The sequence below is a fragment of the Trichechus manatus genome, unplaced genomic scaffold, assembly GCF_000243295.1.
Source record: "Trichechus manatus latirostris isolate Lorelei unplaced genomic scaffold, TriManLat1.0 scaffold00037, whole genome shotgun sequence".
NCBI lineage: Eukaryota > Metazoa > Chordata > Mammalia > Sirenia > Trichechidae > Trichechus > Trichechus manatus.
Genome location: NW_004443973.1, coordinates 1,408,381 through 1,430,262, shown reverse-complemented (window position 1 = coordinate 1,430,262; position 21,882 = coordinate 1,408,381). Strand labels below are relative to the sequence as shown.

Sequence of the window (21,882 nt, the reverse complement as noted above, 5' to 3'; positions counted from 1 at the left end):
AATTCGGTACCCTGCATACCAAATCACAAGCTATAAATTCTATTCAAATAATGAGATTGGTTGAAAATAGGTCCCACTATCACAAAAGATCTTAATTCATTAATACATTCTCATATGTTTAATCCCAACATAAGTCTTTTCCCCACACTTCACTTCTTTACCTTTATGGTGCCATGAGACGGCATTGCCTTACAACTAAAATCACTCACTCACCCTATCCAGTAAGGTCTGTGTTAGGAAGATGTTGCCTTGCAGCAAAAATCCACCTTAACTTAGCCTGTCACTGAGAGGTTGTCTCATTTTGGCCTAACGCCTGCAGTTCTGTCCATCTGCACATAAACAAAACTTTAAACACATTCTTTTACTTTTCACTGCAGAGAAATTGCTCTTATCTATCTCTGTAGGCCCTGCAATGCTATCAGCTCCCTTTTCTCTAAATCTACCTCAATGTATCCTAGCATTAAAGATGTATAGAATTTTCATATAATTAATGAAGAAGCTATTTTAAGATTTTATTTTATTTTGAGGATCTTTTACATATCTTTATCAAATAGGTCCATACATTTTATTTCCCCAGAATCATGAGATCTCTTGGATAAAGGGAATTCTTGATAGGAGAGAATTAAAAGATCCTAAAGAGATCTCCTAAAGAGATGCTTGAGAGAAAATTATTCCTTTTCCCTGCTGCTAGAAATTCTGTGAAACTAAGGAGAGAGAGGAGCACTGGTGGTGCAGTGGTTAAGAGCTCAGGCTACTAACCTAAAGGTCGACAGTTTGAATCCACCAGCTGCTCCTTGGAAACCCTATGGGCCAGTTCAACTCTGTCCTATAGAGTCACTATGAGTCAGATTCGACTCGAAGGCAGTGGGTTTAAGGAGAGAGAATAAAAGAGTGACGGTGTGTGTTTGTGTGTGTATGTAGAATGAGACATTGACCTCAGTATCTACCTGGTAAATAAATTTCTCAATATTTATCAGTAAAGCCCAGTTAATTGCCTTAGAATCAGCATGGTGGTTTGGTGGAAAGGTAAATGAAGCTACAGTCTTAATAACTTAAAATTGCCTCATGAGTTTTTTTCCTCCCCCCAGATTGTTTGACTACTCAGACACGACTCAGGCTTAGTGGCATGTTGGTAAGCATCAGTCATTTTGTAAAACTTTGTCACCATGTTAAGAAACACATTTAGAAATTGATTTCAAATATTTTCTTCGGAACATTTAAGTCATTTGTTTGTAATCTTTCTTGTTTTCTGATAAATATATTCATAGCTGTAAATGTCCTTCTAACTAATCAGCTGTATTCCATAAATTTTGACATATGGTACTTTTATTGTCATTCACTCACAAGTATTTTGTGATTTAATTATGGTTTCATCCTTGACCTGAGAGTTATGTATTAGCGTTTTTCTTATTTATTCTGCTTGAGATTTATTGAACTTCTTGAATCTATAGATTAGTATATTTCATCAGTTGTGGAAAATTCTCAGCTGTTACCTTGTCAGCTATTGTGTCTATCCCTTTCTCTCTCTCTCTTCCCCTGGGATCTCAAATAAATGTATGTCAGACCTCTATTTGTTTACCAACTTACCTGGTCCAAAAATTTTTTCCAGAACTCGGAAGTCTTGAGAAGTGTACTTTACATGTAGGATTTTGTTGCTGATTAAAGGAGCTTAGCCCCAGTAGGTGAAAACTGGAAAGGTGTTCATTTAAATGTACATGCAGACACACACAGAGCCTGATAAACTATATGATAATTTTTCAAAGGACAGTTAAAAGCTTTACGTAATAGTTTGATTTTTCTTAACACCTGAAAGAGATTCTTGAATAGTCCACTTTCTGTACCAAATTGTAAAAACAGTTGTCTGAAAGTAGATTGTTAATATCTGGGAAAACTAAGAGAGCCTTGGTGGCGCAGTGGTTAAGAATTCAGCTGCTAACCAAAAGGTCAGCAGTTCGAATCCACAGGCTGCACCTTGGAAACTATGGGGCAGTTCTACTGTGTCCCGTAGGGTCACTGTGAGTCAGAATTGACTTGACGGCAATGGGTTTGGTGTTTGTTTGGTTTTTTTTTAGTTTGGGAAAACTAAAGTTCATTATCTCAAGAAGTTGAGTGCTCTTAAAAAAAGTTTAAATTTATAAAGGAAAAGTTGTAATTTTAGCTAAGTAAAGCCAAATTTGTATAACTTTTTTCTTCATTTACACCATGGCCTATACATATTTTTTCTTTCCATTTTAGGATGGTCTTGTTAATGTAGGATGGATAGACTGTGCCACCCAGGACAACCTTTGTAAAAGTTTGGATATTACAACAAGTACTACGGCATATTTTCCTCCTGGAGCCACTTTAAATAACAAAGAGCAAAGTGGTGTTTTGGTATGAATCACTTTAAAATAATTTCTTTACATATAAATACACACAGTCAAATGTAATACATCGTTTTGTAAACAGTAATGAAGGAAATGCATCAGTTTCTATTATCTGATTGTTAAACATTTACTTATTTAGAACAAATATTTTATTTCTGGGATTCTGTTTAAGGCATATTTAGTTTGTAATGTCTGTTATAAGGATTATTTTTAAACTCATATACACCATTACACTTTTAAACTCTTGACGGTATGGAGTACACTGTTATGTTAAATGAAACAACATTTATACCGTGCGTTTTCATTTATTTGTATATTTTCTAATGTTAAAATATAGATTATTGGTAGGTTTGGCCTAGCCCCAAATATCTATTCGTTTTAAAAACACCCTGTGAGATTCTGATATAAACTCAAATTTGGAAATCTGATGTGGCTTACCTCTGTGATTTTATGAATGAGGAAACTGAGGTTCTAGCTTGTTGTCAAGGAGCTAAAATAAATAATGGGATATAAAAGAGATCCATAGGGAATTACAAAAGAAAGTAAAGAACTCTGACAAAAGACAAACTTCCTTTAGTTTCTTTTCTGGGTTCTAATTTTGCCTCTGTTGAGATTAAGATGGCACATAATCATTATGGAAATTCATACATGGTTTAGAAATGTATAAAAAGGCAAAACTCCCTAAAATCAAACCACCCATAGACAACCACCATCATATCTTAGTAAATACTTTTCCAGCTCTTAAATATGTATGCGATTATGGCTTTATACTAACAACTGTCTAGTTTATATCTGTGGCTCAGATATCTGTCCTCCACTCCAGACATATATTCTACTGACTATTCAACATCTCCCCTGTGATATTAGTCAACATCTCAAACTTAAATATCTATAAGTTGATCATCCCCATAAATCCCCACCTACAGTTTTCCTCATCTCAGTTGATGGCAACTCCATTTTTTATTATTCAGGCCAAAAATGTTGGTGTATTCTTGACTTCTCTTTTTCTCATACCCTTTGTGCATCAACAAAGCCTGTGTCTTAAACTTTGTGGCTGTATCTTTAAAATGTTTCCATAATCAGCTTTCACTGCCCCCATCCTGTATGAACTACCATCATCCCTCACCTGAATTTACTACAACATCTTTTCATGGTCTTTCCGTTTAAAGCTTTTCCCCGCTGCAGTCTGGCAATCTATTCTTAGCATAACAGCCATATTGAACAAAGCCAGATCATACCACTCCATTGTCTAAAACTCTCCAATGGCTCTACATTTCTCTCAGAGAAAGTGCCACAGTCTTGCCAATGGCCTGTGCTTCCTCTCCCCCTCTTCCCTGTACCTCTCTCTTGTCAGCTACTGCCCTCACATCCACTGCTCCAGCCACACTGGCATCACTGCTGTTCTGCAAACATGCCAGGCACTCTCCTACCCTTGGGCGTTTGCAGTGACATTTCTCTTTGCCCAGAATGCTTTCCCCCAAGAAATCCACTGGGTCACCTGCCACCCCTTCTTTAAGTCTTTGCTGAAAGTTCTCTCTATAAATACCTTCATAATTGCAAACTTCCACCTCCCGTTCCACTTCCAGGTTGGTATCATCGTTCCCTCTTTGCCCTGCTCTATTTTATTTCCAGAGCACTTACCACTTTGTATCCCTGGGTGGCGCAAAGGGTTAAGCACTCAACTGCTAGCTGAAAGGTTGGTTCGAACCTATCCAGAGGTGCCTTGGAAGACAGACTGGTGATCTGCTTCCAAAAGGTCACAGCCTTGATCCAGCTTTCTTACTCAGTGTATCAGAAAAATCTTTCCATGTCAATGACTACATGTGCTAATGTGTGTATACATTGTATATACATAGGTATATGCATAATGTATATATACATTTATTTATATAAATGAGTATATATGTTTTTTATGTAAATGAGTATATATATATTATCTTTTTAGTAATGAACAATCCATAAATAGTAATTCATTGACTGAATGTGACATGCTTAGTTTAAACAATCCTCTCTTTTTTCATGATTATAAGCAAGGTTGTGTTGGGCACTTATATGATCACCTTTCTGCACTTCTTCAGTTATGTACTTAGAATGGAGCAGCTGCAGCAGTTTTAAATTCAGTTCAGATTGCCAGTTTGCCTTTCAGAAAAGTTGTGCTTGTTTGCACTCTTGCTGTCAGTTCATGCGAATTGCCTACACCCTGCCTGTCTTAGTCATTTAGTGCTGTTGTGACAGAAATACCACAAATGGATGGCTTTTAGCAAAGAGAAATTTATTCTCTCACAGTCTAGTAGGCTACAAGTCCAAATTCAGGCCATCAGCTCCGGGGAAAGGCTTTCTCTGTCTCTGTTGGCTCTGGAGGAAGGTCCTTGTGATGTATCAGTCTTCCCTTGGTCTGGGAGCTTCTCTGGGCAGGAACCTCAGGTCCAAAGGATGTGCTCTGCTCCCGGCACTGCTTTCTTGATGGTTGAGATTCCCATGTGTCTCTGCTTGCTTCTCTCTTTTATATCTTAAGAGATTGGCTTAAGACACTATCCAATCTTGTAGACCTCATCAGTATAACCTCATCATAGTGACAGAGCTTACAACATATAAGGAAATCACATATAACCTCATCATAGTGATAGAGTTTACAACACATAAGGAAATCACATATAATCTCATCATAGTGATAGACTTTACAACACATAAGGAAATCATATCAGATTTACAAAATGGTACACAGTCATACAATACTGGGAATCATGACCCAGCCAAGTTGACAGATATTTTTGGGGGACACAATTCAGTCCATGATGCTACCCAACACTTAACATAGGCTCTTCACTTCAGTACTGCAGTCTCATTTCTCAGTGAGATTTTTGGGCTTTGTGACATAAAATTGCAAGCTCAGATGCCATCTTAGAAAATATAAATGATTAACACTGGACATATAATAACTGGAAGTGATGATTTAAAGAGTCCGTTACCCTCCTTAAAAGCAGCCAGGTTTAAAAAAAATATAAAAGACTATGTCTGGGAGGGTGAAATTCAAAGGCTAGAAAATATCCGTTGTAGATGTAACTCCACCAAATTTTTCTTTAAGACAACAGGGTTATAATGAAGTTCTAGTGGATTAGTAATTTACATATTTATTTAAGCTGCTATAGAATTTTTTTTTTAAATCTTCATAATGAGAATGGGTAAAGTGAATGAGTTATAGGCATTAGGTAGGGAAGATTTCTGTTTTGACATTTTAAATGCTTTGATGGAAATTACTTCATACAAATCTTTAAGAATATTTATGCTATAGATTTTTTTAAACTTAAGGGAAAAAAAAAACTAATTTCTATTCTTAAGTTATACCAGTTTTTTCCTACTTATTCTCATATTGAGTATAATTAAGCTGTGAACTTAGATGGTTTATAATTAAATACGTATTTAAGAATTCCTGCTGATGAGGATAGGAATCTAAGTTGGAAGGGGAGTAAGAGGAGATGTTGTAAAATCAGAATTATTAAACTTCGTTTTGTCAACCCCTGTATATATTTCCTTGATGTCAGCATTGCTGCAGTCTAGCAACAGCAACTTCATTGAGAACTAGGCCAGCAGTAGAGTTCTGTGAGGAAAAAAAAGGCCAAGAAAAAATTAGGGCAGAAATACAGGAAATCTGTTAGGAGGAAGATGTGTCTCTTTCAGTTGTTTATGTTTTAAGTAAGACACCTAGATCTAAAACATATTTAAGTTAAGATCTTTGTTGGTGTATTTACTCTACAAAACTTGTATGTGGTTTGATTTTCTGAAAACATAATAGCACTAAGATCCATTCCAATTTTCCAGTTCTAAGTCCTTATCAGTATTTAAGGATTCTATGGGCAAAATACTGAAGGACGCCGGAAGCATCAAAAGAAGATGAAAGGAATACACAGAGTCACTGTACCAAAAAGAACTGATTGACATTTAACGATTTCAGGAGGTAGCATATGATCAAGAACCAAAGGTACTGAAGGAAGAAGTCCAAGCTGCACTTGAAGGCATTGGCGAAAAACAGGCCTCCAGGAATTGATGAAATGCCAGTTGGGATGTTTCAGCAAACGGTTGTGAGGCTGGAAACATTTCACCCATCTGTGCCAACAAATTTGGAAGTCATCTACCTGGCTAGCTTACTGGAAGAGATCCATATCTGTGCCCATTGCAAAAAAAGGTGACCCAAAAGAATGCAGAAATTACCAGACCAAACAATATCATTAATATCACACGCAAGTAAAATTGTGCTGAAGATAATTCAGAAACAGTTGCAGAAGTACATTGACAGAGAACTGCCAGAAATTCCAGCCGGATTCAGAAGAGGACATGGAACAAGGGGTATCATTGCTGATGTCAGATGGATCTCGGCTGAAAGCAGAGAGTACCAGAAAGATGCTTACCTGTGTTTTATTGACTATGCAAAGGCATTCAACTGTGTGGATCATAATAAATTACGGATAACATTACAAAGAAAGGAAATTCCAGAACACTTAATGGTGTTTGTGCAGAACCTCTACATAGACCAAGAGGCAGTCATTTCAACAGAGCAAGGGGATACTGCGTGGTTTAAAATCAGGAAAAGCACGCATTAGGGTTGTATCCTTTCACCATACTTGTTCAATCTGTATGCTGAGCATATAATTCAAGAAGCTGTCCTATATAAAGAACGAGGCATCAGGATTGGAGGAAGACTCATTAACAACCTGTGATACGCAGATGACACAGCCTTGCTTGCTGAAAGTGAAGAGGACTTGAAGCACTTACTGATGGAGATCAAAGATCACAGCCTTCAGTATGGATTACACCTCAGCATAAAGAAAACAAAGATCCTCATAACTGGGCCAATAAGCAGCATCATGATAAGCAAAGATTGAAGTTGTCAAGGATTTCATTTTACTTGGATTCGGAGGCAGGGCCAAGATGGTGGAGTAGTTAGATGGCTTTCTATGTCCCTCTTACAACAGAGACCTGAAAAAACAAGTGAATTGATTGCATATGAATATCTAGGAGCCCTGAACAAGGTAAAGTTGAAGAATCGGACTGAGTGATGGAGGGAGAGATGGTTTGGAAGCAGCAAGGAGTCACCTGACCTGACCCGGCGGGAGCCGCAGCCCTTCAATCCGGATCAGCTCAGGGTGCGCAGCTCAGTGTGCTCGCTCGCTGAGGAGGCACATTCCACATCAAGAAAGATCTGGCAGCAGAGAGTCTACTTGGACACTCCGAACCAGTGAAAAGCAGCACTCAAGCGGCTAAAGATAAGTACTTGCATGTGGTTTACTGCGGGGATTTAAAAAAAAAAAAACCATTTAGGAAAAGTCTCTCTCCCATTTACCTCCTCCCTCCCCGCTCTGCGCAGAGTCCTGGCCGGCTTCAGTGATCTGTGAGTCCCCTGGGCTGGAAGTAGATTCCATAAGGTACCCTGAACCGTTCTCCCGGCCTTGGAGAGGGAACAAACTAACAGGGAAAAAATAAGCTACCGGCTCCCCTAAGCCAGGACCTCAGGGTTGGCACAGCTCCTTTGCCTAGGCACAAGCATAAGGGGTCTGCATACTTTGAGTGCCTTCCACCCCAGCATAGACTTGTGTGGGCCCATCTCAACAGCGTAAGCCCTCACTACCACAGTACAACAGGGTAAATACCTGAAGTATAACTTCAACTGTTTAAGCTGTGAAGTGGCAGGTTTGTGACATTTGAGACTGCTCTGCCCTTTAAGCAGGTGCCTTACCTGTCCACATCAGGGGCTGGAGGACTGGTGGCTCCACCCACGCCACCTAGCCACCTCCTGCAGGGGTCCAAGAATAAGTGGTGCCCCCCACTCCTTACAGCCTACAGAGTAGGGTGCTCATAGTCTGGCTGTAAAATTCACCTACCTGGTCGCTCTAGGGAGCAGGGACACAATTTCCTTTCAGACACTCAGGGGCAGCCGTCAGCTCCCTACCTTGCTCAGCACATGACCCCCTACTGCAGCCAGATACCTGTGCCTTCACCAATCACCAATGTCTCTCTAAGACTGTAGGTGAGAGCCTGCACCACACACTGACTGCCTGGACACCAGAGCTGAATCCGTACAGGAAAATTTAAGGGACTCCTGGGCACACATACTTAGTAACAGACCTAACTACCTGGTGACAGGATGTTAGAGCTTCAAAGGCACCAATAATCAAACTAGCCCACACGAGCAGCCTATTTAGGAATATCAAAACAAAACCAGAAGCTAGGACACGCTAAACAAATATAAAATAAAGTTAAATAAAATAAACTAAAACTCATTTTACTTGAATCCATAGTCAGTGCCCCTGGAAGCAGCAGTCAAGAAATCAAACAACATATTGCACTGGGCAAATCTACTGCAAAAGACCTCTTTACAGTGTTAAAAAGCAAAAATGTCACTTTGAAGAGTAAAGTGCATCTGACCCAAGCCATGGTGTTTTCAGTCGCCTTATATGCATGCAAAAGCTGGACAGTGAGTAAGGAAGACAGTAGACGAATTGATACCTGTGAATTATAGTGTTGGTAAAAAACGTTGAATATACCATGGACTGCCAGAAGAACGAACAAATCTGCCCTGGAAGAAGTACAGCCAGAATGGTCCTTTGAAGTGAGGATGGAGAGATTTTATCTCGTGGTCTTTGGATATGTTATCAGGGGGGATCAGTCCCTGGAGAAGGACACATGCTTAGTAGAGGGTCAGTGAAGAAGATCCTTAAAAAGATGGATTGACACAGTGGTTGCAAGGATGAGCTGAAGCATAGCAACGTTTGTGAGGATGACACAGGACCGGGCAGTATTTAGTTCTGTTGTACCCAGGGTTGCTATGAGTCAGAAACAACTCGACGGCACCTCACAAGTTCTTATCAAAGTATTAATTATTCGTTGAGGTAAGAGGTGTCTTAAAACCAGTTGCCATAGAGTCAGCACCAACTCTTGGTGATCCTATATGCGTCACAGTAGAACTGTCCTCCGTAGGATTTTCAATGGCATATTTTTCTAAGTAGATTGCCAGTCCTTTCTTCTGAGGTGTCTCTGGGTGAACTGGAGCCTCCAATGTTTAGTTAGCAGCGGAGCGAGTTATTTGTTTGCATCACCCAGGGACTTCCCATGAGGTGTCAGGTCATCAAATAATCTAGTGTCATAAAAATTCTTAAAGAATTTGTAAAGCATTGGAATTCTGTAAAACATGGTTAGCATTAAAATTACACTGAAGATAATCCAGTTTTTTCCTGATGATGATGATTCAGAGGTCACACCAGGATTTTATGCTTTTCTCAAGGTTGTTAATAAGGATTTTCATGGAACACACTGCACAGTTAATAGAAAATTGCAGTTAAAGAAACCCCTAACAGTGGAATTTATTTTATAATTTATATCTCACGTTTTTTAAGAAATGGTTTAGTTATACAATATTTGTAATAATTGATGAAAATATGACATGCTTTTTCAGGGGAGAAGGACAACATTTGGAATAAATAACTTGAGAAACTAACTTCTGTGATTGTTTTCTTAAAAGTTCTACTATGGAAATAGAAAAAAAAATTAAAAATACTAAATACAATAAATGGATATTTATTCAAAAAGATTATATATATGATTCTCTTATTTTAGTTTCTTAATTCATTGGATGCTAAAGAAATATATTTGGAAATAATGAATCATCTTCCAGATTTTGAACTACTTTCAGCAGACACACTAGAGGTAATGTTTTGATTAATAATGTTAAATAGTAATAAATGTTGGTAACATTTTCAAGTCTTAACATTTTAAAACCAACGGCTGTTTTATTCATCACAAGACAGAACTGAGAGTGCCATTTCAAAGAATAACATATTCTAGGTTGAACTCTATTTGTTGGAATTGAAGATGTTGATAATTAAGCCTAAAATCCTTTTCCCAGGAAGGCAGCATCAGAAAGGCAAGATTTTAATCAGAAAGCAACTTTGGATTTGGATTTGGAGCATTATGCTCTTATTACAGAAATGTTTATATTGTTCACTGAGAATTGAGAAGCAGCTTTAGAAATATTCAATTTGTGGTGAAATCAATTATTTTTTTCTACTTATTGGTCCCAGAGCTTTTTAGGTCTATGTCCCTACTAAATCTTTTATTAAAACCTAAAAAAAACTAACTTCCCCACTCCACTATTAAGTATATTTTTTTAAAACCATATTTTTCTTCGTACAATTATCACTTTAGGATTTTATAATTTAGTAGCTCTTAACTCTCCTGTAATATTATATACTTGATTTACATAGCATTATTCCAAGTAAACTACAAAGTAACAGTATAAATTGGTCTAAATTTTAGGCAATATTATGCAATAATGGGTAGGATGGTTAAAATTAACTTGAAGTCAAATAAGAATCAGAATTCTAAGAATTTCCCATCTTTGACGTTTCTTTGTATCACTTTTAAGGATCGTTTGGCTCATCATAGGTGGCTCTTATTTTTTCATTTTGGAAAAAATCAAAATTCAAATGATCCTGAGTTGAAGAAACTGAAAGCTCTACTTAAAAATGAGCATATTCAAGTAAGAAAAATGTATTCTGCCTAGCCTTTGACTTGTGTGCTTTCTTGTTAATATATGTAATTTAATTTTAAATAACAAAAAGTAACGCCACTAGAGTACTATTTGAAATTCTAGATTAAGAAGCCCCTTAAGTGTTTTTGTTCTTGTGTTGTGTTTTCTCTTTTCCATTAAAAACTGACCTGGTACCTGAAAGTGGTTAACTTCTTTTCTTTTGAGTAGATGCCATGTGATAAATTTGTATCATGCAGTTTTTCCAGAATACATACTATAAAAGAGTATTTTTTGTTTTCGTAATCTTATTATTTCTATATACGTACTGTTTGCTCATTGTTTAAAAATTAGAATACGTAAATAAGCAAAATAATGAGTTCGAATAAGTATCTAAGAACCACCCATACTCCCACTACTGACAATAACCCTGTTAAAAGTTTACTATATAATCTTTCAAAGCTTTTGTGAGTGTGTATATGTGTGAGTATGTCTGAATGTGTATATTTGTGCACGTGCATACATATTATAATAGACACATGTAAATTATTATGTATACTTTTTAATCAAAGTGGATTCACTGTGCAGTGTTTCGTAAATTTTTTCATTCAACAATGTCATAAACTTCTTCACATGATGATAAATAAATTGTGTGTATCATCATTCCTAAAGGCTAAGTAGTATTTCACTATGTGACTGGTTATACCATATTGGTTTTTGACTTTTAAGTTGTTTACATTATTTTTTATATCAAACAGTGCAACAGTTGTCTGGTTATTTCCTTACTGTGAGGTATTTTTGACTCAAAGCTCATATATTTTCTTAAAGGTTTTTCATCCTCATTATCAGAGTCCTCCAGAAAGTTTATACCAACTTACAGTTCTCACTGACAGTATGTGAGTGGTCGTTTCTCCACACCTGGTGACCACGCTCACCTGATAGGCCAAACGTGATATATTAATAATATTCACTTTCATTTATTTGCTTTCTAGTGATATTTTATGATTAACCCATCATATTTATTTTCTAGTTTATTTTGTCTTTATGTCCCAGACCCATTTTCTTTTTCCTGATGGGATGTTTATCCATCCCTTTTTATTAATGGGTCCTTTGTCTTAAATGCTGCAAATGTTTTTTTCTTAGTTTATAATTTGCCTTTTAATTTTATTTATGCTATTTTCTTCCGCACTGTAGCTAAATTTGTCAACTTTTTTCTTCATTATTTCTGCTCCTGGTTTTGTACTTAGTAAGTAATCCTTCCTCAACCCAAGATTATGTAAATATTCCCTATATTTTGAAGGGTAGAGTTCTTAAGCAACGTCATACTTTTTTTGGAAATCTCTTCTCAGGTTTTAAACTCTGTAGGAGGCTTTTTTTTTTTTTTCTTTTAAACTAAATTGAGTTTTGATATTAAATGTAAATGAATTGTTTCCATCTCTTACTTTCATGGCCCCTTAATTTCTGTTTAGAACTGTGTTGAACAATGTCATTTTTTAATTATCTTTATGAGTATTTAAAAATTGCATGGATAAGATGTTATGTTTATGTCAGATAGTACCATAATCATCATCTTCTACTTTAGATTGGCAGGTTTGACTGCTTGTCTGCACCAGACATCTGTAGTAATCTCTATGTCTTCCAGTCATGTCTAGCAGTATTTAAAGGACAAGGAACCAAAGAATATGAAATCCATCATGGTAAGAGGAAAAATGATAAAAAATTATCTTTGTTTTCATAGAGTAATTTTCTAATTCTTCTTTTTGTCTTTTGTGTGAGTACATGTTTTGTAAATAACTTTGCTCTCATTTATTGTAAATATGTTTCTTGTGGAGAAGGATATTTTGAATTACATACAGCTATAGTCTTTATTCTTCATTTTAAAATAATTTTTTTCTCTACCCAATATTTGAATCAATGTTTCAGTAAAACTCTCCGGACATGTCAGGCTAGCGAGTAAGCTGGGGTGCTTCTTATTAGCCAAAGTAAGCAACACCTGCAGTTTCCGTTCTGTGAGATGCTAAGTGTAGCGTCTCATCCATTATAGACAATTTTCAGATGTTCCTCTGGATTTTTCCTCCAGAATGTTGTAAGGTATGGTCTCTGTTCTCAAGAAGTCTAGAATATAGTGTAGTATGTGAGGAAGATCTTTAAGAAGATTTGAACAATACTGTAATGGCCAATATGTATAAATTAGAATAAAATCAAATAAAGAGACTTCTGCATAGTATAGGTCAGGAGGTGACATTTGAATTGAGCATAGAATGCTCAAATTCCCAAAGCAAATAAGTGGGGGGAAAAAAAAAATGAAGCTTTCTCAGAAGGGTAAACCTTCTGAGAAAGGTTTTTTCAATGCTTTCTGTAAGTCAGACACTTTCCTAATGCTTTCCATACGTGATCCATTTTTATCTTTGTAACAACCAGTAACCCAGTGAGGGATAAAAATGAGTCCCAGAAATGTTAGATAACTTGCCCCGTGCGCCAAGTTAGACAGCTAGTAACTGGTCAAGGTAGATTCTGAATCCAAAGCCTAGGCTTATAGCCAGAAGACTGTACCACCTTCTCAAAGTGCTTGAAGTGACCTGATTTCAGTAATGGGATTCTGTTCTTTTTTACCTCTGAAATATTTCTGAGATTTCCCTCTTGTTTGCTGCCTTAGTTTAGGTCCATCATCCCCTTCAACTATTATAACATTCTCCTATAGGATTGCCCATCCTCTAGTCTTTCCTCTTTACAATTAATCCTTTGTTTTATTTGCAGAGTTATTGCCCTAGAACACGATCCTCATGTCACTTTTTCCCCAAGCACTTCCTTTTGTGTGCCATCACTAACTTTATAACACATGTTTTTTCGTTAGGTTTAAATAGGTTATCAAGCATCTACCTATGCTAGCTACAATACTAGAGAGTAGAAAAAATAGTGAACTGTATGTAATCTCTACCTTAACATTATGGACTAATAGTGAAAACAGACAAGTAAACGGGCAAATTAAAAAAATGTTTAGAGTTGGGAATATTTAGTTATATATATATCTGAGTAAGAGATAACTAAATATTCCCAACTCTAAACGTTTTTTTAATTTGCCCATTGGCATAGTAGTTAAGTGCTATGGCTGCTAACCAAAAGGTCAGCAGTTCAAATCCTCTAGGCACTCGTTAGAAATTCTATGGGGCAGTTCTACCCTGTCCTATAGGGTCGCTATGAGTCGGAATTGACTCAATGGTAATGGATTTGGGTTTTTTTGTTTTTTTTTTAAATGGCAGAGTAATAAATCACTCCAAAACTTAGTGGCTTAAAACAACAAACATTAACTCACACAGTTTTTGGGGTCAGGATTCTGGGAGTAGCTTAGCTGGGTAGTTCTGACTCAGTTTTTCACAAGGTTATAGTTAAGATAGGTCAGGGCTGTAGCCATCTGACTGAGGCTGGAGAATCTCATTCCAGGCTCACTGTAGTGCCAAGCAGGGTGCCTCATGTAGCAGGAAGCCTCATTTCCTCACTGGCGGTTGGCCAGAGGCCTCAGTTCCTCGCCACAAGACCTCTCTCTAGGGCTGCTGTGACATGGCAGGTGGCTTTCCTCAGAGACGAAAACAGAAGCTATGATGTCTTTTATAACCTGATTTTAGACAAGACAAACCATCGCTTCTGCCATATTCCGTCACACACACCAACCCTGGTACAACATGGAAGGGGACTATACAAGGGTGTGAGTACACAAGGTAGGGATCATTAGGGGCTATCTTGGAGACTGACTACTACAAGGGATAAACATGAGTGGTACTTAGGAAGAACGCCTAACCTAATCTTCTGGGGTCAGAGAAGGCCCTAGAGAAAGAAATCTTTAGCTGAGAACTGAAGTAGGAATAATGCTTACCCAAATGAAGAGGAGGCAAAAACATTCCAAGCACAGGATTAGCAACTGTATTAATGACCCCAGAGATAAGAGAGCCTTATTTGTTCTTTGAAAAGTAAGAATTTCAGGATAGCCGAAATGTTGACTGTTAGGGAAGGAATGAGACCTGAGGCTGGAAAGGGCAGCAGAGGTCCAAATTATGGATGTGTTTCATCTGCCAGTTAAATGAATTCAGACTTCATCCTGACGGCAAAGCAGAGGCATTCATGGATGTTAAACAGAGACATGATTTAACTAGTTTTATATTTTAGAAAGGTGACTGGCTGCATAGAATGGACGGAAGCAAGATTGGAGGAAGGGAGAGCAGTTAGAAGCCTGATGCCGTTATGTAAGACAAAATGGCTGCCATAACTAAATAATGGTAATGTGGATGAAGAGAAGTAGACAGACTTAAAATACCAAGAACACAAAATTATAACCTAGTGATTGTTTAGACATGGGGGAATGAGATGAGGAAGTCAAGGATGACACCCATGTTTCTGCCTTGGTGAGTTGGCAATTGAATGAATATACCATTCCATGAGAAAGAGAACACTGAGGAAGGAGCTGATTTGGAGTACAGACACCCAGTTGACAGTTAAGTATAGACCTGGCCTTGGAAGAGGAATTTGGATTGAAAAACATAGATTTAAATAATCAGCATATTGATGGTAATTAAAGCCTTGGAAAAGGATGAGATTGTTGTAGAGTGGCTAGAGAGAATCAAAATCAGAACCCTTTAAGGGATGGTCAGAGATAGAGGAATTTGTCAAGCAGTTTTAAGAAATAGCACCTAAAGAGTAAGGAGAAAGCAAGTTCTTGACTTTGAGTATTGAGTGGATAAATCAAAGGGCACATGGGAAAGTGGACTTGGCTCTGGTTGAGAAAACTTTTATTTTCCAAGCCAAGGAGTATATTCTTTAGACAGTGGCAAATCATCAGAGCCCTTTAAGCAACAGGACAACACAATCAGATTAAGGTTTTTGTAAATTGACTGTGGTGGCAATGTAGAAAATGGATTAGTTAAGGAATACTGGAAGCAGAAAGACCAGGTTGGTTATTGCAATAGGCCAGGCTCAACTCAGGCAACAGCAATGACTTTGGAGATGGTAAGAGACAGTGTGGATGGAATTTATAGAGAAATAAGTCAAGGATAACTCTGGGGTATGTTATGTGGCCACCCAGTGGATGATTACGCCGTTGGCAAGATAGAGAAGATGAAAAAAGGAGCAATTTTGGGGGAAAATCAATTTGCTTCAACTTGAATGTATTGTATCTGAAATGCTTACATAACATCCAGGTAAATTTTTCCCCTGGGCAGTTGGTGATAGGGGTTTTGAATTCCTAAGAGAGGTCTAAACTGAAGATACAGATTTTGGGAGTCAGGCCATAGTAATAGCTGAGGTAAGCATAAAGAACTATAAGAACACTTGAAGGAAGTGATTATTCAGCCTCTGAGGATGAAGGAACAAAGAGGTCTTGACATTTTAATTGGTTCTCTAAGAAACAAACATTGGCTAGGTAAGAGCACTCTTGACAACAAACCTGTATATAGAATAGCAAATAACTAAAACCTCAACTTTCTCTAGTAATTTGGGTGTAAAACTTTGAAATGTTTCTACAGATAAAAAAGGCAGAATGTGAATTTTAATTTTTCTCTTATTCCATCTCAAAGGAAAGAAGATTCTATATGATATACTTGCATTTGCCAAAGAAAGTGTTAATTCTCATGTTACCACACTTGGACCTCAAAATTTTCCTTCCAGTGAAAAAGAACCATGGCTTGTTGATTTTTTTGCCCCTGTAAGTTGTTTTTGTATCTGTCAGATTTCATTATTGTTGGATTTTTTCTTGTCATAGCAACAAAGACATTTTCTAGATAATCTTGAACTGTTAATATTATAACTGTTATCATTCATTGTTGGCCAGTGTCACATACTGCTTCTAAATGAGCACTGATGTACTTGCCCCAACAAATTTGCAGCTAAGTATAGTTCATCTTACTTAGGGTAGTGCTTGTTGAAGAAATGATATTTTTTATTTCATTTGGCTCAATACTTATGAAGGTTTTTTTTTCTTCTTCTCTTGTAGTGGTGTCCACCATGTCGAGCTTTATTGCCAGAGTTACGAAAAGCTTCAAAGCATCTTTATGGTCAGCTTAAATTTGGTACACTAGATTGTACAGTTCATGAGGGACTCTGTAACATGGTAAGGCACAAGTGTAAACATTTATTCTAATTTTTTTTAATTTAATATGGGTCTTTTGGCAATCTATTTTAATATAAAACAGTAAAATAACTTTCAAATGTACATCTTCCATTTAATGTACTAACAAATTATTGGAATATAACTTCAACAAAATGATACAAAATTATGATCAGATTAAAACATGAATAGATCATATGTTACTGAATGTAGATATGGTCTTATTTATCAAAATCAGGAAAACAGTTGGCTTGATAAAATGTTTACATGATATCCTAATCATTTAAGATCTTTATATGTCTAACTTAATATTACCTTTTGGTGGTCTGTGGTTCTTATTCTTTGGGTTTCTTCATACTTGTCTTCTAAGTATAGTTAATAGAAGGAAATTAAATCACTTATTGAGCTTTTTGAAAAATTTTCACAAGAAAATATTTTCTTAGGTTAATAAGTATTTACTCTCAAGTTCCAGGACAAACTGGAAATTATATACCTTATGATGAAAGTATATAATAACACCTGCGAAATATTTTTGGAGGAAAAAAAAAACCTAAATCAGACCAGCCCTCCAAATCTACCAGCGTGTAGGAAATTCAAGGGACAGAGGAACATATCCAGTGACACCACAGGCTTGAATCTGCAAATCCCAGCTTGTCGAGAGCTCTACAGAACAGACGACCCAGTTTGTTGTCAGTTGCCGTTGAGCTGATTCCAACTCATGGCAACCTCATCTGTGCAGGGTAGAGCTGCTTCATAGGATTTTCAAGGCTATGACCTTATCGGAAGCAAATCTCCAGGCCTGTTTTCCAGGGTACCTCTGAGTGGATTTGAACAACCAACTTTTCAGCTAGTAGTCGAGCACATAACCATTTGCACCACCCAGGGACTCCTTGATCCAGTTTAGTCAACAAATAAACTGAAAGTGGAGGGAAAGAGATTGAAAGAGACTTAAAAGGCATGTCAATCAAATGCAATGTGTAGAGATAGTTTGGATGCAGTTCAAACCAACCAACTGCAAAAAAGAAAAAACAAACACATGAGGTGATTGGGGAAATTTGAACAATGAAAGGGTATCTGAGGAATTTAAGATATTGTTACTTTTTTAGGTGGAAAGATGATATTGTGGTTTTACTAAGGGGAAAGCCTTATATTTTAGAGAGATATACTGAAATAGATGAAATGATCATCTGGAATTTGCTTTAAAATACTCTTGGGGTAGGAGTAGAGGGTATAGTTAAGAGTAGCTATGAGTTAATGATTATTGTAGGTGATCAGTACATTAGAGTTTATTGCTGTCTACTTCTGTGTATGTTTTAAATATTGTTATTAAAACCTAAATTTTTTTAAAAAGTTAGGGAGATAGAAGGGAAGGAGAGAAAAGGGGAAAAAAGAAAAAGAAAGCAATGTGTTTTAAAAATGTATGAGAAGTAATTGTAGGGAAAATCTGTATGGCATCTATGTGGGAAATAATTTCATACTTCAGATACACAAAAGTACAAACTCTAAGGATAAAAACTGATGAATTTTACTACATTTAATTTTAGAACTATTGCCAAAGAAAGAATATTTAAAGACTACAAGTCAGTTTTTTTTAAATTCAGTAGAAAAAAATGGGAAAGGTTATAGACATTTCATAAAAGAGGATTGTGACAATAGCAAGTATATGGATAAATGATCCAGTCACACTGTGGAATATTAGAGAGCATTTAAAACTAGATTCATCCTTACCAGCATTGCTGAATCTCAGAAGTACAGTGTAAAATGAAAAATGCAGGTTGCGTAATAGTATACAGAGTATGATAAAATTACAGAAAGTTTTTAAATACTCAAAACATAACAGTTTACTGCTTAGGAATACATACACGTGTCACCAAAGTATAAAAACATCAGTAGATTGTATGTACACTCATTTCAGGATGCTAATGGCCTTTGGACCCTTGGTGGTGCAGTGGTTAAGAGCTCAGCTGCTAACCAAAAGGTTGGCAGTTCAAATCCAGCAGCCGCTCCTTGGAAACCCTATGGGGCAGTTCTTTTCTCTCCTATAGGGTAGCTATGAGTTGGAATCAACTCCACGGCAGTGGGTTTGGTTTTCGGTTTTGGAGTTGCCCCTAGTATAGGGGCAGGAGGGGACTAGGACCACGGAAGTGGTGCTAAGAGAATTTCAGCAATCTGCCAGTATGGGGAAAAGTTCATCTTTGTCAAAGGGGAGGGGTATATAGGTATTTGTTAGATTTTTTCTTTCTCCTTTTCAGTACATTTGAAATTTCATTAAAAATATAAATCAGGACTTTGGTTGTGAGTGTCTTACATGTTACTTTGAAAAGAAATGCCAAACAAAAATATAACATTAATATGATGAACAATAATTATCTTAATGTGAATTCCTCCAGTTTTCTACTTTTCTCTCAACTCATTAAATATCATATACATAATTCAGTAAAGTGTTTTAACAGTATTAAAACTGGTATCAAATTCACCTGGATTAGAGGCCAGATTCACCAGATTAATTGGTAGAGCAAGTCACTTAGCCTCTCAAAGCCTGAGTTTAGTAATTTTAGCTATCAGATAAATCATTGTGAAGAACACATGAGAAGCTACATGTTGAATGCTTAAAATAGTGCTCAACATATAGTAAGCACTTGTTAAAATTTAGCTATAATTGTTGTTTTGTTAATCTGAATTATTTGAATTTGAGCTCATTTTTCAAAAATTGGATAAGCGTTTCCAGTGTCTATTCTAAATCTTAGTCAAAGATTCCAATTTCTAAATCTTAGTCAAGGATTCCATTTGCTAATGTATGCTTACCAACTTTAAGAATACAGCAAATTCACAGATATTGCTTGCCATCAAGTCAATGCCAACTCAGCAACTCTATAGGACAGAGTAGAACTGCCCCTTAGGGTTTCCTAGGCTGGGAGCAGATCACTATGTCTTTTCTTTCACAGAGCCACTGGTAGGTTCAAACCACCAACCTTTCAGTTAGCAGCTAAGTGCTTAACTGTTGCACTACCAGGGCTTCTTACTCCACAGATAAACCAAACCCATTGCCATCAAGTTGATTCTGACTCATAGTGACCCTGTAGGACAGAATAGAACTGCCCCATAGGGTTTCCATGGCTGTAAGCTTTATGGAAACAGACTGCCACATCTTTCTCCCATGGAGCAGCTGGTGGGTTCAAACCACCTACCTTTCGGTTAGCAGCCAAGTGCTTAACCACTACTCCACCAGGGCTCCTTAATGCACAGGTAGGGAGGGATCCTTTATAACTTTTTAAAATAAATAAAAATAAAAGCTTGAAGAAGATGCTTCCTGGGCTGGTGCCCATATTGATTCTGGGAAGGAAATTATAACATTTTGGACCATAGAGGAGCCCTGGTGGTGCAGTGGTTAAGAGCTCAGCTGCTAACCTAAAGGTCGGCAGTTCAAATCCACCAGCTGCTCCTTGGAAACTATGAGGTGGTTCTATTCTGTCCTGTAGGGTCGCTATCAGTGAGAATCAATTCCACAGCAACGGGTTTGGTTTTTTTGGTTTTGTACCATAAAGGCTATCGTGATTCCTAGAATAAAAAGTGACCACATTCTTTGACTTAGAATATAGTAGTGTACCCGTTACTAATTTATTTTTCTTCCTCCTTCATTTCCAAAATTTTCTTCTGCTTCTAGAAGAATTACAATATCTATTATGGTTTCCAAAAAAAGAATCTAGAGATAACACCTGCTTTCCATAACCTCTTACCACCTTGTTCAGAAGAGTAAAAAGGGACCAAGCACGCAAACTTCTGAGTGTTTGATGCCTGTGGATTTCATGGCTAATGGAGTAACCATAAATGAAGGTCATTTATTCATCAGTACAATCATGAATCCCTTTCCTTCACTAAATTTGGCTGGGCTAAGATTTTTCAGTCCCCCAGCAGCAAATTAGCAGTGAGTTTTTGGTTTTTAGGTGTTTTGTTTTTGTTTTGTTTTGTTTTGTTTTTTTAGGCATTTAAATAAAGGCAAGCTGGTTATAAATTCGAAACAATTAAGGTAAAATATAGGAAATCTTTATGTTTAATTTGTATTCTCATTCTTAACAGTATAACATTAAGGCTTATCCAACAACAGTGGTATTTAACCAGTCCAACATTCATGAATATGAAGGACATCATTCTGCTGAACAGATCTTGGAGTTCATAGAGGTATTTTAAATTATAGTCTGTGGCTATAAATCCTGTATGTATGTGTATACTTTATGTGACTGCTTAATAATGTTTGATAACTGGGTTTATTCTTTTTATGTCAAAACATTATTTTCTAAAAGAAAATGAATTTTGTTATTTTTTGATGTTTTACTCTTATTATGTATTTGATTGTAAACTGATAATAAGGGCTCTGATTTGTTACCTTTTTTTGGATAGTGCCGTGTACATAGTGGACACAACCATTTATTGATTATATGAAACTATACAGCTTTTCTTCCCTTGCCCTGTTTTCTCTGATGGAACCACCACAGAATTTTCTTCCAGGCCATGAATAGATGACGTAAGAGTGAGCCCAGTATTATCCCAGAAATGCATGGGTAATGGCAGTTGCCACGCCAGTGGTGGGCCTCTTCAAGCTGACACAGCTTAATGCTTAACCTGCTGCCTTATTAACAGATGGCCCTATGTCTTTGGTATCTCCATTTTTTCTTGCTAATACTCTTGAGTGAAAGAAGTGAGAATTCTGGCTTATTATCATCCATTTAATGACCATTTTACGGTGTTGTGTTTTGGTTTGGTTTTGATAGCTTTCCTGGTGAAGTTAACATCTTGGTTAATATTACCTGGTCATAATAGACTGAAGCTTTGTTAAGCCAGCATTTGGAGCAGATATCTGTAGGGAGGTAGTGCCGTACTGCCAGACAAATTACCAGAAAAATAGA

General features: G+C 36.9%; 1 protein-coding gene across 3 annotated transcripts in view; it reads left to right on the top strand.

Moving 5' to 3' along the window:
* Nucleotides 1-21,882, top strand: part of DNAJC10 (DnaJ heat shock protein family (Hsp40) member C10) — a 49,102-nt gene that overhangs the window by 14,287 nt on the left and 12,933 nt on the right. For all 3 annotated transcript variants that reach the window (XR_002823953.1, XM_023730505.1, XM_023730506.1), the window contains 8 exons: nucleotides 1,089-1,132; nucleotides 2,236-2,373; nucleotides 9,975-10,064; nucleotides 10,783-10,896; nucleotides 12,467-12,581; nucleotides 16,449-16,576; nucleotides 16,865-16,981; nucleotides 21,056-21,157. Coding sequence is in view for 2 of the 3 variants with exons in the window: in XM_023730505.1 (XP_023586273.1) it covers nucleotides 1,089-1,132; nucleotides 2,236-2,373; nucleotides 9,975-10,064; nucleotides 10,783-10,896; nucleotides 12,467-12,581; nucleotides 16,449-16,576; nucleotides 16,865-16,981; nucleotides 21,056-21,157 (848 nt within the window). In the remaining variant the exon portion in view is untranslated. The remainder of the gene's footprint in view (nucleotides 1-1,088; nucleotides 1,133-2,235; nucleotides 2,374-9,974; nucleotides 10,065-10,782; nucleotides 10,897-12,466; nucleotides 12,582-16,448; nucleotides 16,577-16,864; nucleotides 16,982-21,055; nucleotides 21,158-21,882) is intronic.